This window comes from Leucoraja erinacea, chromosome 21, assembly GCF_028641065.1.
Source record: "Leucoraja erinacea ecotype New England chromosome 21, Leri_hhj_1, whole genome shotgun sequence".
Lineage (NCBI taxonomy): Eukaryota > Metazoa > Chordata > Chondrichthyes > Rajiformes > Rajidae > Leucoraja > Leucoraja erinaceus.
The window spans coordinates 1,768,074-1,784,608 of NC_073397.1; the positions used below are offsets into that span (position 1 = coordinate 1,768,074).

The window sequence follows — 16,535 nt, forward strand, 5'->3', positions numbered from 1 at the left end:
CACAACGGTCAATTTTGTAATTAGCTAAAATTAGGTAGCTTTAACTAATTATATGCTTTAATTTCGGGTCATCCAAGTAAGATGTTTCATATTTTCAGATGTTTCAGATGTTTCAGAATGCTTCACTCTATAATAACTGAAAATTTCATTCAGTTCTCTTCATTTTTAAGAAAGTTATGGGCTTTTATGTTAATTGACTGTCCTGGATCACAGCTTTTGTGTTGTCAATGGAAAAGAAATAGGGGACAAGATGCTAATTTCCGAGTATGAAAATAACCATAACTTTTTTAATACTGAAGATATGAAAGTGAATTAGGTATCAAATGAAAGTTCTTTTTATGCTTTATCTGATGATAAATTATAGGCTTGATTATTAAAATCTCAAAATTTTGTAACATTCCTAATCCATGATCACATTGAATGGTGGTGCTGGCTCGAAGGGCCGAATGGCCTACTCCTGCACCTATTGTCTATTGTAATCGACGTTTATAAAACCCTGAGACGTTTAGATGGAGTAGATGGTTAGTTTTTTTCCAGGGTAGAAATGTCAAATACTAGAAGGCATGGCAATAAGATGAGAAAGGGAAAGCTTAAATGAGATAGGTGGGTTTAGCATTTTCTTGGCATAGAGTGGTAGGTTCTGGAACACACTGCCGGAGAAGTGGTGGAACCAGATGAGATAGCAATGTTTCATAGGGATTTAGAAAACCACATGAACAGGCAATGAATGGAGGTTTATATGGACTATGTTCCGGCAGGTGGGATCAGTTTCAATTGGCTTTATGGTCCTGTGTAGTACAATTCTATGTTATTTTATTTTCCAGTGGGAATTTTGACCAAACTGTCAATATAACGACAGATCTCCATTCCGGGCAATATACTGGTGAATGTAATAAAAAAGAACTGCAGGTGCTGGTTTATACCAAAGATAGAAACAAAATGCTAGAGTAACTCAGCAGGATAGGCAGCATTTCTGGAGAAAATGGATAGACGATGTTTTGAGTCATGACCCTTCTTCAGACCAAAAGTCACCTATCCATTTCAAAATGTGAATCCCGGCTATCTAGTTTCTCCAGAGATGATGTCTGACCCGCTGAGTTACACCAGCATTTTATGTCTATCTTCAACATATTTGGTAAATCTCTCTATTGCTGAAGAAGGATCCCAATCAGAATCTCACCTATCCATGTTCTCCATAGATGCTGCCTAACTCTGAGTTACTCAGTACTTTGAGCCTTTTTTTTGTACCAGCATCTGCAGTTCCCTGTTTCTACACTCCATTGCTACTACAAACTGGTGCCCAGAACTTTACATAATGTTCCAAGTTCGGCCTAACCAATGTGTTGTACAGCCTCAACATATTTTGTCCCAACTTTTACACCCAATGCCTCAGCCTTGAAAGACAAATATACGAAATGCCTTTTTCACTGCTCTTTCAAACTTCAAAAAAGGAAGCAGCCAAGTCTTCAAATGATGGCTTCCTCCAAGACATTTTTCGTACCTACACCCTGATTTTAGAGTCAGAAGAAAGGAAGTTGCATGAGTGAAATATCCATGTGCCTCCTCTCCCTGTCATAGATTCAGTGATACAGCGTGGAAACGGCCCTTCGGCCCAACTTGCCCACACCGGCCAACATATCCCAGCTACACTTATTCCATCTACCTGTGTTTGGCTTCTATCCCTCCAATCGTCATTTCCATGTACCTGTCTAACTGTTTCTTGAATGTTGGGATAGTTCCTGCCTCAGCTACCTCCTCTGGCAGCTTGTTCCATACCCCCACCATCCTTTGTGTGAAAATGTTACCCCTCAGATTCCTATTACCCTTTTCACCTTCACCTTAAACCTATGTCCTCTTGTTCTCGATTAGCCTACTCTGGGTAGATGCACAGAGTCCCTTTCCCAATCTATTCCTCTCATGATTTTACACAGATAATCCTTCTGCGCTCCAAGGAAGAGAGTCCCAGTCCACTCAACCTCTCCCTATAGCTCAGAAACCTCTAGTCCTGGCAACATCCTCGTAAATCATCTCTGTACCCTTTCCAGCTTGACAACATCTTTCCTATGACATGGTGCCCAGAACTAAACACAATACTTTAAATGCGGCCTCACCAATGTCTTATACAATTGCAACATGACCTCCCATACTCAATACTCTGACTGATAAGGCTGATGTGCCAAAAGCCTTTCTGATCACCTTATCTACCTATGACTCCACCTTCAAGGAACCATGCACCTGTACTCATAGATCTCTCTACTCTACAACACTACCCAGAGGCCTATCATTCACTGTGTAGGTCCTGCCCATGTTAGACTTCCCAAAATGCAACACCTCACATTTCTCTGTATTAAATTCCATCAACCATTCCTCAGCCCAGTTGTCCAATCGGTTACGATCCTGCTGCAATTTTTCACAATCATCTTCACTATCTATTGTGCTATTATTATCACTATTATATCTATTATTATCACATTATATCACTACTATTCGCTTCTTGGTGGTTGTGATCATGGGTTCAGAGTTGCAAGAGTGCCCTGATATGATAAAACCTTGAAAACATTCACGCAAAGGCAGAAAAGTATCGGATAATCTCAGCCACCACGCATCTCCAACAACAGGAAAGTCTACACACCCACACTCAATGTGGTTACCATATCTCACACCATCAAAATCCTAGGACGTCCATTGACAATCAGTTAAAATGGATCAGTCTCCAAACAACTGCAGCTGCAACAGCAGGTCAAACAGCACGTGTCCAGCGGCAAGCAACTCGGCTCAGGGTTCCCAAAGTTTTTCAACCATCTACAAGATACAATTGTGGAGTGTGATGATATACTCTCCATTCACTTGGAAAAATGTGGCTCCCACAACACTTGGGAAATTCAATGGCAATCAGGACATTGTAGAGCAGGTGGAGGCTCCACCTTTCAACACAAGCACGGCAGATTGTGCATTTCAATACCTAGTTCCTATCTCCTCTCTATTTCTTTTGATCCCTTCAGCATTAAAACAAAATCTACATCTTCCTTGAATCTATTTAATGATGGGACAAAGCAATCGTCTTTACTGGCACCCCATCCACCATCCTAAACAATCACTTTCCTCCTGAACTTGCACATTGTGGCTGCAATTCACTGGCCTGCCTTCTGTTGGCCAGTGGCCACTGGTTCCCCAACACCAAGCTGCAGGATGTGGTCAGTGTCCTGTGGTTCTGGAACCCTGGGCTCTTCCATTGCTGCTCTTTGGACAGAGTGACTAAAGTAGTGAGGAGTTATCAGTGTCTATCTTCTGTGTATTAATGATTTATTTATTTATAATTTGGGTTTCCATCTTGTTTCCCCACAGAGCTCCTGCATTCATTTCAGTTACTGGAAAGAGACTGTTTCACTGCTGCTCCATCCAGACCAGACTGCCCCGTGTGCAATCATTAGCTACATTGATAAAGCCTACATGAGCGTTGATAAAGACTTCAGTGAGGACTAATGTAGGCCTTTTAGACCAACTGGACTGATGCTTTGTCAATCTGACGATTCAGCACAATACCATGGCATTCAGGTGTCTGTTTATTCACAGCACACGCTGGGAGGTGCAAGAGCTGGTTGGTGATTGGTGCAAATGCTTTTATTTTAACCATGGACTGCTGCCTTTTGTCTTTGATTACTATCCTCTGGGCTTCTGAACCCGTCTGTTATGCCTGTGGGAGGGTGAGAAATGTTCTGTCACTGGATACAAGTCAAAGCTGCCTACGAGCCAGCACTGCCTGGATTAAATGTATAAAGGAAGGAGCACGTTTAACATCGGATTTTTCTTTAATGTCCCATTCTGATTTGTTATTTTAAACATCTACTTCAAGTGTGTGTGAATTGGCAACTTCCTGGTCATGTTAAGATGCGTGGCCAACAGAACAGCTTTCAGTGTGAAGCTCGAGTGAGAGTTTAAAATGGGTATATTCCATTCACAGTAATATTTTCATGACTTTGTTAAAATTAAGTTGCAGTTAGCAGAGTTTGAATGATCTGTTTCTCCTGGAGTATTTGAATCTGCTTGAACAGTACATGTGCAGCTTATTAAATTCTCATAGTTTATAATATATACAGTGCCCTCCATAATGTTTGGGACAAAGACCCATCATTTATTTGTTTGCCTCTGTACTCCACAATTTGAGATTTGTAATAGAAAAAAATCACATGTGGTTGAAGTGCACATCGTCAGATTTTAATAAAGGTCATTTTTATACTTTTGGTTTTACTATGTTAATAAACAGCAATAAAAGTTTGCAAAGGTGATGGAAAGACTGGAGGAAAGATGAGCACTTTAACCACATGTGATTTTTTTTTCTATTACAAATCTCATATTGTGGAGTACAGAGGCAAATAAATAAATGATGGGTCTTTGTCCCAAACATTATGGAGGGCACTGTACAGTGTACTAATTACACCTAGGTATTGGCATACAATTTATTGAATGCCCTTCTAGCTTTTTTTAAAAAGCAAGTCTGGGCTGGTTTAATTTTCTAAAAGTAATGTACACAGAACTATAATTTCCATATCTATTTTTTCTCTTGCCAACTTCCTTCCCAAAGGCACTGATTCCGTAGAGTTCAGTCCCTCGGGTGCTGGACACCCTGGAGTACTTTGCCCATGTTTGAAATTCCAAAATGGGTTTTAGCAGTCAATTGAATGATGGGAGTGAACCTCAAAGTCCAAGCAAGATCTGTCATTTAACTTCCAGCAAAAAGCATTAAATACTGATCGGGATTCATTCACTGGCCGTTTGTTCCCACCCTGGCCACAGTATACACTTTGGCTGTGATCAGCTGATGGAGCATATTGCAGGACTCTTCCTGGTTTCTGTGGGTCAGCTGATCACTGGGTACACTTCCTGAGCCACAGGGTGGTCTTCTGTTGGGTGATAATGGAATGATGATTGGTTGAAAAAGACCATGTAAACCCAGTAGACTGGTGAGCTGTATGTTTAAACTAATGATTAATCAACACAAGGAAGTGCTGGAGTAACTCGGTGTGTCAGGCAGCATCTCTGTGAAACATGGATAGGTGCCATATTGGGTCAGGACCCTTCAGCCTCTGAAATGTCACCTATCCCTGTTCACCAGATATGCTGCTTGACCCACTGAGTTACTCCAGCACTTTACGTATTTTGTCCTAATGATTAATGGAGCCCAAGTTAGTGCAGTTTATAAAACCATGGGAAATTACTGGGTTGATAGTTGACCTGTAACGTTAAACATCACAATTCAGTGTCATAAGGATTTCAGTCAAGTGGATATGGTGTAAGTTGTTTATTCTCTATTCTTGCTCTTTGGAAGAATAGATTGCGTATTATGGTCTTTACAAAGGGAAGATTCTGGCGGTTGCAGATCTGTCGATCAGGATAGAGCTGCACAAGATCAATAAAGACAATCGCCAATCTGAGGAGTTCCAATCTCATGTTCTAGCTTGTCTGAGTTTCCCTTTTGCATTGATGTTAGTGCACCCAGTGAATCGAATCATATGATTAAAAAGTCAAATTTCTTTCCTGGGCCTAAACTGCAATTTTTGCCAATGAATAAGCCTACATGTTGTCCCATCAGTGAACAGTTTACTTGTACTGGTGAGCCTGGTGCCTGATCATGCAATCACTGTGTAATTGATCTGCTTTGTTCATTTAACTTGCATCTTTTTAGAATCCCAAACCAACCCTTGTATTCGAACCTCTTGCTGAGCTGGTCTGTACACAAACTGAAATAAAAACCAAAATGGTGGAAAAGCTCAACAGGTCAGGCAGCATTTGTGGAGACAGTTACTGGTCCAGATCCACCACCTTTCATCAGAAATGCCAAAGAAGGGAAACAAACTAGAGTTTCAATGATCCTTGTGTTTCACCAAAGCAGTGTGAATTGTAGATGGAAGGGAGGGCTGGCTTGTGTGATGGACTGGGCTATGTTCACTACTCTTAGCAATTTCTTATGATCTTGGGTAGACCAAGGTGTGATGCATCTGGATAGGATCCTTTCTTTGGTGCATTTGTAGGTTTGCCGAATTTCCTCTGCTTTCTGAGGAAGTAGAAGCATTGGTGTTTGCCCTTGGCCACAGCATCATATGTAGGCTGTTGATGTCCCAACTCTTGGCCTTCTCACAGAGGCTACAATTATATAACTAATAAAGATGGTCTGTTTCACAAGCTTATTGGCAATGAGCTGTTGTAATCCATTGAAGGTACTCCTGCATTCTCAGCACTAGTCTTGAAACGTGAGCCTGTAACCTTTGGGCTTGATGAAGTTCCATAACACTAACGGGTCATGACCAGAGCTACTTGCATGGATTTTACAAGTTTGTTTTGGACCTTTTGAACAGATAGTATTTGTATGCTGCTCTCATCTCAAGCAGAGTGCAATTTAGTATATGCCTCGCTGAAATACCCTCGCCTAATCTGAGATATTTTGTAGTTATTGTTTTAACCTCGATTGGCTTGCATTCTTCCTGAAATCTTGGCTCCCTCAATTGTGTAAGTTTCTTTTTTCAGAACCTTGAAACGGCATGGTACATATTATCCAAGCAAGATGAGAATTGCTAGCTTAATGGATTACTGACTGCTTGGATCTTAAAAGATTTTTGTGTTCCTCTAAATGTCTCTTACTAATCTAAGCCCTGGCCACACGTTACGCAGCACTTGCCAAATGTCTCTGCTGCTTTTTAATCACTTGCAGCTACCTTGATTTCACAATGTGAATGTTCAATTGTAGTCTATTTCTTCATAGATTAAAAGAAGTGTGTCAAAGTATCTTTAAAGTGGAATTCAGTAAAGACGGATCATTCTCTATTACACTGAGCCCCTGTCAACTGGACCAATATCAGGTGTGGAGAATGAGCAAGAATTTTTGGGGAGATAATATCGTATTTGAAAGTACATAATTTCCTTTTTATTTCAAATTTTAATAATGAAAAGGGAATGGGTCTTGGCTGTTATTGACTATTATTGGAATGGAGTTTGTATAATCTTTCTATAAAATAATTGGAAATAAACCTGACTTTTATGTCCACTTGCATCCTATTAAATGTTTCGTAAAGAGTGCTGTTTGAAAAACACCAAGTTCACTGGATTATATTCTGCCTCTCAGGGCAGTAGTTTGCAAGATATTGTGGATAAAGTGAGCCTCGCAGCTCCTGTCACTGGTCCAATCCTGACCCCCAGAGCTGTCTGTGTAGAGTCTACACATTCTTCCCACACCCCCAAAGAGGTGTGTGCTGGTCATTTAATTGACAGCTGTAAATTTCCTCTAGCCATCGAGGTAAGTGATTGATAGAATCTGGGATAGTTAATGGAAATGTTGGAAGAATAAAGTTAGATGCGCAAAGGTGAGTGTTTGGTGGGTCCAGGAGTTTGTTTTCTTGGATGAATGAGTGAATTTTATATTTCACCTTGCAAGGCATTGACTATTTTCTAAATGGGAAGAGGATTCGGAAGCTGCAGGTGTGGTGCTGGAATTCCCTAAATATTAATTGGCAAGTTGAATCGGTAGTAAGGAAGACAAATGCAATGTTAGCATTTATTTCACGAGTACTGGAATATAAAAAAAGAGGATGTAATGCTGAGCCTTTAAGGCAATAGTCAGACCGCATTTGGTGTATTGTGAGCTGTTTTGGGTCCCGTATCCGAGGAAGGATGTGCTGGCATTTGAGTGGGTCCAGAGGAGGTTTATGAGAATAATCCCAGGGATGAGTGGCTTAACATATGATGAGTGTTTGACGGCACTGGGTCTGCACTCGCTGGTGTTAGAAGGATGAGGGGAGTATCTCTTTCAAATATGACAAATAGTGAAAGGCCTGGATAGAGTGGATATGAAGAGGATGATTCCACAAATGGGAGAGTCTAGAACCAGAGGGCATAGCCTCAGAATAAAAGGACGTACCTTTATAAAGCAGATCTGCATTTTTTTTTTAAGTCGTAGAGGGTGGTGAATCTCTGGAATTCATTGCCACGGATGGCTGCGGAATCCAAATCACTGGGTATTTTTAAGGCAAAGATTGACAGAATCTTGATTCGTACGGGTGTCAACGGGTTATGGGAAGAAGGCAAGAGAATAGGGTTGAGGGAAAGATAGATCACCCATCATTAAATGGTCAAGTAGACTCAATGGGCCGTATGACCTGATTCTGCTCCTATGACATAAACTTATCCGTTCCTCACCTTTAACTGAACCTGAAGAAATACAAACTGAGGAGGGTCTCGACCTAAAATGTCACCCATTCCTTCTCTCCAGAAATGCTGCCTCACCCGCTATATGAGTTACTACAGCATTTTGTGTCTACCATCTGAAGAAATACAAACCGAGTTAAGATGAGTCATTTTGCCTTCAGTTATACTCCTTCTTTATCACACTGCACTTATTTGAGCTTCGTTTTATTATGCTATAGATCTATTAGTTGATACGGGTTCTATAAAAATACAGATAAGTCATTGGCAGAGAATGCATTGTCCTGTGTGTACGATCAATGATTGCCTCAGTGTTGTTAATGTTACAGTGAGGTGATTTGGGTATTTTCGTTGCTTCTTTTCCCATTGACGGATCCTCTGCCACTAAAATGCTTCCTCTCTGTGCCATTCAGCGGGCATGAACAGAGAACAATTCATACAGCACCCTCCATAATGTTTTGGACTGACCCATCATTTATTTATTTGCCTCTATACTCTAAAATTTGAGAATTGTAGTAGAAAAAAAATCATATGTTGTTAATGTGCCCATTAGCAGATTGTAATAAATGGTATTTTAATGCATTTTGGGTTCACCATGTAGAAATTACAGCTGTGTTTATACATAGTCCTCCTCCCATTTCAGGGCATCATAATGTTTGGGACACATGGCTTCACACGTGTTTGTAATTGCTCAGGTGTATTTAATTGCCTCCTTAATGCAGGTATAAGAGAGCTCTCAGCACCTAGTCTTTCCTCCAGTCTTTCCATCACTTATGGAAATCTTTATTGCTGTTTATCAACATGAGGACCAAAGTTGTGCCAATGAAAGTCAAAGAAGCCAGAATGAGAAATAAGAATAAAACTTAGAGACATCAGCCAAACCCTAGTGTGACCTAAATCAACTGTTTGGAACATCATTAAGAAGAAAGAGAGCACTGGTGAGCTTACTAATCGCAAAGGCACTGGCAGGCCAAGGAAGACCTCCACAGCTGATGACAGAAGAATTCTCTATAATAAAGAAACTAATAAAGAAAATAATCTATAATAAAGAATTATCCATAATAAAGAAACCACTGTCCGCAGAAGAATTCATGACAAATACAGAGGCTACACTGCAAGATGCAAACCACTGTTTAGTCGCAAAAATAGGATGGCCGGGTTACTGTTTGCCAAGAAATACATAAACGAGCAACCACAGTTCTGGAAAAAGAACTTGTGGACAGATGAGACTAAGATTAACTTGTATCAGAACGATGGCAAGAGCAAAGTATGGAGGAGAGAAGGAACTGCCCAAGATCCAAAGCATACCGCATCTGTGAAACACAGCGTTGGGGGTGTTATGGCCTGGGCATGTATGGCTGCTGAAGGTACTGGCTTACTTATCTTCATTGATGATACAACTGCTGATGGTAGTGGCATAATTAATTCTGAATGTGTATAGACACATCCTATCTGCTCAAGTTCAAACAAATGCCTCAAAACTCATTGGCCGGCGGTTAATTCTACAGCAAGACAATGATCCCAAATATACTGCTAAAGCAACAAAGGAGTTTTTCAAAGTTAATAAAGGTTAATTCTTGAGTGGCCAAGTCAATCACCTGATCTGAACCCAATTGAACACGCCTTTTATATGCTGAAGAGAAAACTGAAGTGGACTAGCTCCCAAAACAAACATAAGCTAAAGATGGCTGCAGTACAGGCCTGGCAGAGCATCACCAGAGAAGACACCCAGCAACTGGTGATGTCCATGAATCGCAGACTTCAAGCAGTCATTGCATGTAAAGGATATGCAACAAAATACTAAACATAGCTACTTTCATTTACATGATATTGCTGTGTCCCAAACATTATGGTGCCCTGAAATGGGGGGACTATGTATAAAACACTGCTGTAATTTCTACATGGTGAAACCAAAATGTATAAACATGACCTTTAATAAAATCTGGCAATGTGCCCTTTAACCACATGTGAATTTTTTCTATTACAAATTTCAAATTGTGGAGTACAGAGGCGAATAAATAAATGATGGGTCTTTGTCCTGAACATTATGGAGGTAGAATGGTTCCATTGGAAAGAATTAGCCCCAAGATGAAGTTGTCACAATTTGCTTTATTCACACAGGATTTGGAGTACTAACTCTACATAGAAACAAAAGAACAGAGTTGCAGAGTCGGATGATCCTCGAGGTCTTTCACTCTTCATGCTACATTGGGGTAGGGTGGATGAAGAGAGAGAGAGAGAACACATTAGAACACAGAAGAACCAGTGGCCTCCCTGCCGAACTACAAATGGGAAGGGCATGGCCATCACTGGGTCTCAGTGCAACTGGTGGTGGTTCATCCTACTTCCGAGTGACTTCAGTTATAATCTCAATCACCACCCACTTTCTTGGCCTTTGGAATTCATAACGCAGGACTTTAGAAAAATAGAAGTTTGTAAATGGGATTGATGTAGATTGTCGATTAATGTCTATAGTCTTGAACAATTCGGGACTTTTGAAAGAATGTTCAGAAAACTGATGTGGGGGCAGATTTGTAAACTGTGATGGTATTAACTCCAATAGAATAAAGGTTCAAAAGAAGTGTGTGGGAAGCATTTTTGAGATTGGATAGTCCAACACATTCATGACTGATTCAAGTCGCATTAGTAGAAATATACAAAATAGGAGAAGCTAGTTAAGCTTAATGTAGAGCACAAGTTACTGGAATCTAAAACAAAAGAATGCTGGAAATGCCCAGCAGGTCAGTCTGTATCTGGAGAGGAAACAGCTGAGCTAATAACCATATAACAATTACAGCATGGAAACAGGCCATCTCGGCCCTTCTAGCCCGTGCCGAACACGTATTCTCTCCTAGTCCCATATACCTGCGCTCAGACCATAACCCTCCATTCCTTTCCCGTCCATATAACTATCCAATTTATTTTTAAATGATAAAAACGAACCTGCCTCCACCACCTTCACTGGAAGCTCATTCCACACAGCCACCACTCTCTGAGTAAAGAAGTTCCCCCTCATGTTACCCCTAAACTTCTGTGCCTTAATTCTCAAGTCATGTCCCCTTGTTTGAATCTTCCCTATTCTCAGTGGGAAAAGCTTATCCACATCAACTCTGTCTATCCCTCTCATCATTTTAAAGACCTCTATCAAGTCCACCCTTAACCTTCTGCGCTCCAAAGAATAAAGCCCTAACTTGTTCAACCTTTCTCTGTAACTTAGTTGCTGAAACCCAGGCAACATTCTAGTAAATCTCCTCTGTTTTCTCTATTTTGTTGACATCCTTCCTATAATTAGGCGACCAAAATTGTACACCATACTCCAGAATTGGCCTCACCAATGCCTTGTACAATTTTAACATTACATCCCAACTTCTATACTCAATGCTCTGATTTATAAAGGCCAGCACACCAAAAGCTTTCTTTACCACCCTATCTACATGTGCACAGTTATTCCCAGATCACTCTGTTCACCTGCATTCTTCAATTCCCTACCATTTACCATGTACATCCTATTTTGATTTGTCCTGCCAAGATGTAGCACCTCACACTTATCAGCATTAAACTCCATCTGCCATCTTTCAGCCCACTCTTCCAACTGGCATAAATCTATCTGTAGACTTTAAAACTCTACTTCATTACCCGCAACCCCACCTATCTTAGTATCATCTGCATACTTACTAATCCAATTTACCACACCATCAACACAGATCCCTGAGGCACCCCACTAGTCACTGGCCTCCAACCTGACAAACAATCATCCACCATTACCCACTGGCATCTCCCATTCAGCCACTGTTAAAACCATCTTGCTACAGGATATGATGGTACATCCAAATTGACCGGTTGTGGAACAAGAAAGACTATCTGAAAATGCTGAAATCAATATTGAGTTGTATGTGTGCAAAATGCTTAGAGAAGGGCACTGTTCCTGAACATTGCATTGAACTCTCTTGGACTGTGAGGGAGAAAAGGCGGCATTGTTTAAGTATTAATGAGAAGTTACTGTAGTGGGGGTCACCACCCCACATAGAATTTAGTTGTTCTGAAACATAATCACTGCTGTTAGATTTTGCAACATGAGTGTATCAGTATCCCATCTGTGCTGCCATCTTCAACAATGCTTAGATTTGTACATCAAGGTCACTGTTCTCTATGGCCTTGTGTTTGCCATTCGCTGTGAACCATGCATCCTCATTAATCCTCCCAGAGTGCATCATATCACATTTAACAGGATTAAATTCCATGTACAAGGTGTATGGTGTGCTTGCCGTCATGGGTCAGGCCACTGAGTGCAAGAGTCAGGAAGTGTTGCAGCTTGATTGCTCTTTGGTGTGGCTGCATTTGGAATATGCTGTGCAGTTCTGGTCGTTCCGTTACAAGAATGATGTGGAGGCTTTGGCCAGGGTGTAGAATACTGCCAGGAATAAATTGTATTGGCTACAAGAGTTTGGACAAACTTGGATTGTTTTCTCTGGAGCATCAAATACTAAGGGGAGACCTGATAGAAGTTTATAAATTTATGAGAAGCGTAGATAGAGTAGACAGTCAGGATCTATTTCCCAGGTGGAAATGTCAAATACTAGAGAGCATAGCTTTAAGGTGTGTGAGAGAGAGGTTTAAAGGAAATGTGCGGGGCAATTTATTTTACACAAGGTGGGGGCCTGAAGTGTTCTGCCAGAGGAGGTGGTGGAGGCAGAAACGACAGTGCTGTTTAAGAGCTTTCTAGTGTAAGACGTGAATATGTAGGGACATGGATCACGTGCAGGCAGAGGGAATAGTTTAGCGGTATTATGTTTGGCACAGACACTGGGCCCAAGGGTCTGTTCCAGTGCTGTCCTATGTTCAGTCTCCATGATACTCTATATTCATGGTGAATTCAAATACACTAAATGATCCAGATACGTTGGATCTTGCACACACTTGGTGTATTGATTGGGCCACCCAGCCAGGATGGGGCTGCCTGCTGTCGTTCATACCTTGATGTCCCTGGTTTTTACTCTCAGCTTGTTGACCTGGGATTCTGCAATCTCAGCCCGCTCCTCGGCATCATCCAGTTCACGCTGCAGGGTCCTGAACTTGGAGATGTTTGTGCTGGAGTTTCCCTCCTGTATTGAAACACGCAGGCTGGTTATTTGGAGGCAGAAATGTGCAGGAACGTGATTAAAGATGCAAAGTGCAGCCAACTCACCGCATCCTCTGCCTGGCGCTTGTAGCTCTTCACCTTCAGCTGCAGTTTATCAATGAGGTCTTGCATACAAACAATGTTCTTCCTGTCCTCCTCACCCTGAGCAAAACAGTTGGCAGGTTATAACCACATCTCCCTTCCTTGGATGAATGTATAACACTTTGCATCTACTGATGTGAACTGTGATCCTCATTGTTCTGAGGTCAGTCAAATAGCATTCTACAAGACTGGTGTAAAACCGAAATAATCTGCAGAGGAGGACATTTTATGATTTTCTAAATAGAGCTACACCTTGGCAGGACAAATCAAAATAGGACGTACATGGTAAATGGTAGGGAATTGAAGAATGCAGTTGAACAGGGATCTGGGAATAACCGTGCATAGTTCCTTGAAGGTGGAATCTCATATAGATAGGGTGGTAAAGAAAGCTTTTGGTATGCTAGCCTTTATAAATCAGAGCATTGAGTATAGAAGCTGGGATGTAATGTTAAAATTGTACAAGGCATTGGTGAGACCAAATCTGGAGTATAGTGTACAATTTTGGTCGCCCAATTATAGGAAGGATGTCAACAAAATAGAGAGAGTACAGAGGAGATTTACTAGAATGTTGCCTGGGTTTCAACAATTAAGTTACAGAGAAAGGTTGAATAAGTTAAGTCTTTATTCTCTGGAGCGCAGAAGGTTAAGGGGGGACTTGATAGAGGTCTTTAAAATGATGAGACGGATAGACAGAGTTGATGTGGACAAGCTTTCCCTTTGCGAATAGGGAAGATTCAAACAAGAGGACATGACTTCAGAATTAAGGGACAGAAGTTTAAGGGTAACATGAGGGGGAACTTCTTTACTCAGAGAGTGGTAGCGGTGTGGAATGAGCTTCCAGTGGAAGTGGTGGAGGCAGGTTCTTAGGTATCATTTAAAAATAAATTGGATAGGCATATGGATGAGAAGGGAATGGAGGGTTATGGTATGAGTGCAGGCAGGTGGGACTAAGGGAAAATAATTGTTCGGCACGGACTTGTAGGGCCGAGATGGCCTGTTTCCGTGCTGTAATTGTTATATGGTTATATACAGCTGTCGATGTTTGAGGTGAAGAAAAAAAACATACAGATACCAGAATTTCAAATGAAAAATGTTGAAGTAGTCAGCAAGTCGGTCAACTATTGAGGAGAGCAAGTTAAGGTTTTGGATTGGCAACTCTGTGTCCAGATCTCTGACGGAGATCATCAACCTGGAATATGTATAATAAGTGATCATATTAGGGAATGCCAGAGCAGGCCTGAGGGTTCTGCGGGCTGGTCCTTTTTATAGTTGTATTTCTGTTGATTCTGTTTTTTCGCCTCCCCAGATGCTGCCTGATCTGCAGAGGATTCCCAGTATTTTCTGTTTTCAGAGAATTGGGGGCCAGAGAAACAATAGTTGCCAGTAGGGTAGACTAGTGATTGGAACAGACTAATGGGGAGGGACTATCAGTTTAGGAATGCAGTAGCTAAAGTGAATCACAGTGTGAAGCATTTGGCCAGGCACTGCAGGAGTACATTAGCATTTCAAACCTACCGTTGATGAATTTTCCACAGACCGCCATCTTCTGTCGATTCCGATTTCTTAAACTTGGAAGAATTTTCATTTTGGTTTACCAAACACAACCTGAATTTAACCTTAATTTACTTGGGAATAATTAGATAAAATCAGAATTTAGGCACTTGTGGAAGTTTTCAAAATTTTAATTTCCCTCAAGATACCAGGCAGTCTTTGCAACAGTTAGCCAATGTGCACAGCGAATAATAGATAATTGGAGAACTACTCGCATTCATGTCCCTGAACTGAGTTTTTGAAACTCTATTCCAAAAGATTCCACAAAATTCAGTGATGGATTAGATGGAAGTTTCCATTGGTGTGGGAGTCTGCAGCTCGGAGTGATAAACTAAACGCATCTTGTCAGAATGCTGTAAGGAAGTTTGATGTGAGATCTTTGGCAATATTTTTTATTTGAGATTAGTAGACCTGATATTCTGAGGGATGTTGGGAAAAGATAACTGATTTAGGTTCCTTGTACAGAAACACTGCAACAGTTTGGAGGGTGGTGAAGATTCTCATGGTTCAGCACCATTTCTCCTGCTACTGTACCTGGTAGGACAGTTCTTTGATCCTCCGCTCGTACTTCCGCAGGCCTTTCAATGACTCTGAATTTTTCCTCTGTTCGGACTCCAGCTCAGACTCCAGTTCCCTCGCCTGGTAAACGAGAAAATGAGTCAGGGTTTGGTCACGCTGACATCAGCAGTTTTAATCATCTTTCTAGAAAATTGATTTTAAAATGTTTCTTTTAACATCTTTAGTTAACTAATATAAAAGGCAAAGAAATGAAGGATGGGGGTTAAATTTTTAACCCCCATCAGGACACCAGGATGTCTGGACACCAAGAAAACCGAGAGAAACTGGGATAGTGGATAAACAGTACTGAGGTATAAAATCTATCCTGATCTTGGAGAAGGACAGGGCAGTTTCAAACAGCCAGATAATCTACCCTGGATCCTAATGCTATCTTTTTAAATTAAATAAATAAAGGGACTAGGCCACAGGTTAAAGGCTTTTGGAATAGCAATGCCATGGAAGCACTTACAAATGGCTTGGAGCTCACGACATTCAGATGGGGCCATGTTTCATTCAAAGTGGATTGTGACATGCAGAAATAAATTGTATAGATGAAACTGAGTCTGACTGTGAACTGATGGGGGCCATCTTATTGTGAATCAAAGCACCTTAATAATTATACAAGACCTCCTTCCACCAAGGTTGCCTTTGGCCTGACTGAAATATTGAAAGTTTACACGTGTAACAAGCATGACTATCCATTCGACACAACAAGAACATGTTACACCTGTATATTTACGTAAAACACACATGGATCAACCTTGTTGGGCTGAGTGAATCCAAGAGAGATATCAACATAGAATTTTCACAGGCTGCCAAACAAAGCTCACAGGTGTACTCCCCCTTGAGCTGATGTCTTTGCGACAATGTTTACAATTTTAAAAAAATCAATGTTAGATTCCACGGCAGGTGACTGGTAGAGTGGATGCCAGGTAATCACTGGGCCCAGTTATCTACCAGTCACCAGCACAGAAGCTGCATTAACCTGGATTTCAGAGCTCACTATGGTTTG

The 16,535-nt window shown here is 41.1% G+C and overlaps 1 protein-coding gene across 1 annotated transcript in view; it reads right to left on the bottom strand.

The window, feature by feature from the left end:
- Positions 1–10,256: 10,256 nt before the first annotated feature.
- Positions 10,257–16,535, bottom strand: part of LOC129707173 (myosin-7-like) — a 71,371-nt gene continuing 65,092 nt past the window's right edge. Inside the window, exons 39-42 of the mRNA XM_055651977.1 lie at positions 15,500–15,604; positions 13,379–13,474; positions 13,167–13,295; positions 10,257–10,396 (exon numbers count right to left, since the gene is read on the bottom strand). Of these exons, the coding sequence (XP_055507952.1) occupies positions 10,385–10,396; positions 13,167–13,295; positions 13,379–13,474; positions 15,500–15,604 (342 nt within the window). The 3' untranslated portion in view covers positions 10,257–10,384. The remainder of the gene's footprint in view (positions 10,397–13,166; positions 13,296–13,378; positions 13,475–15,499; positions 15,605–16,535) is intronic.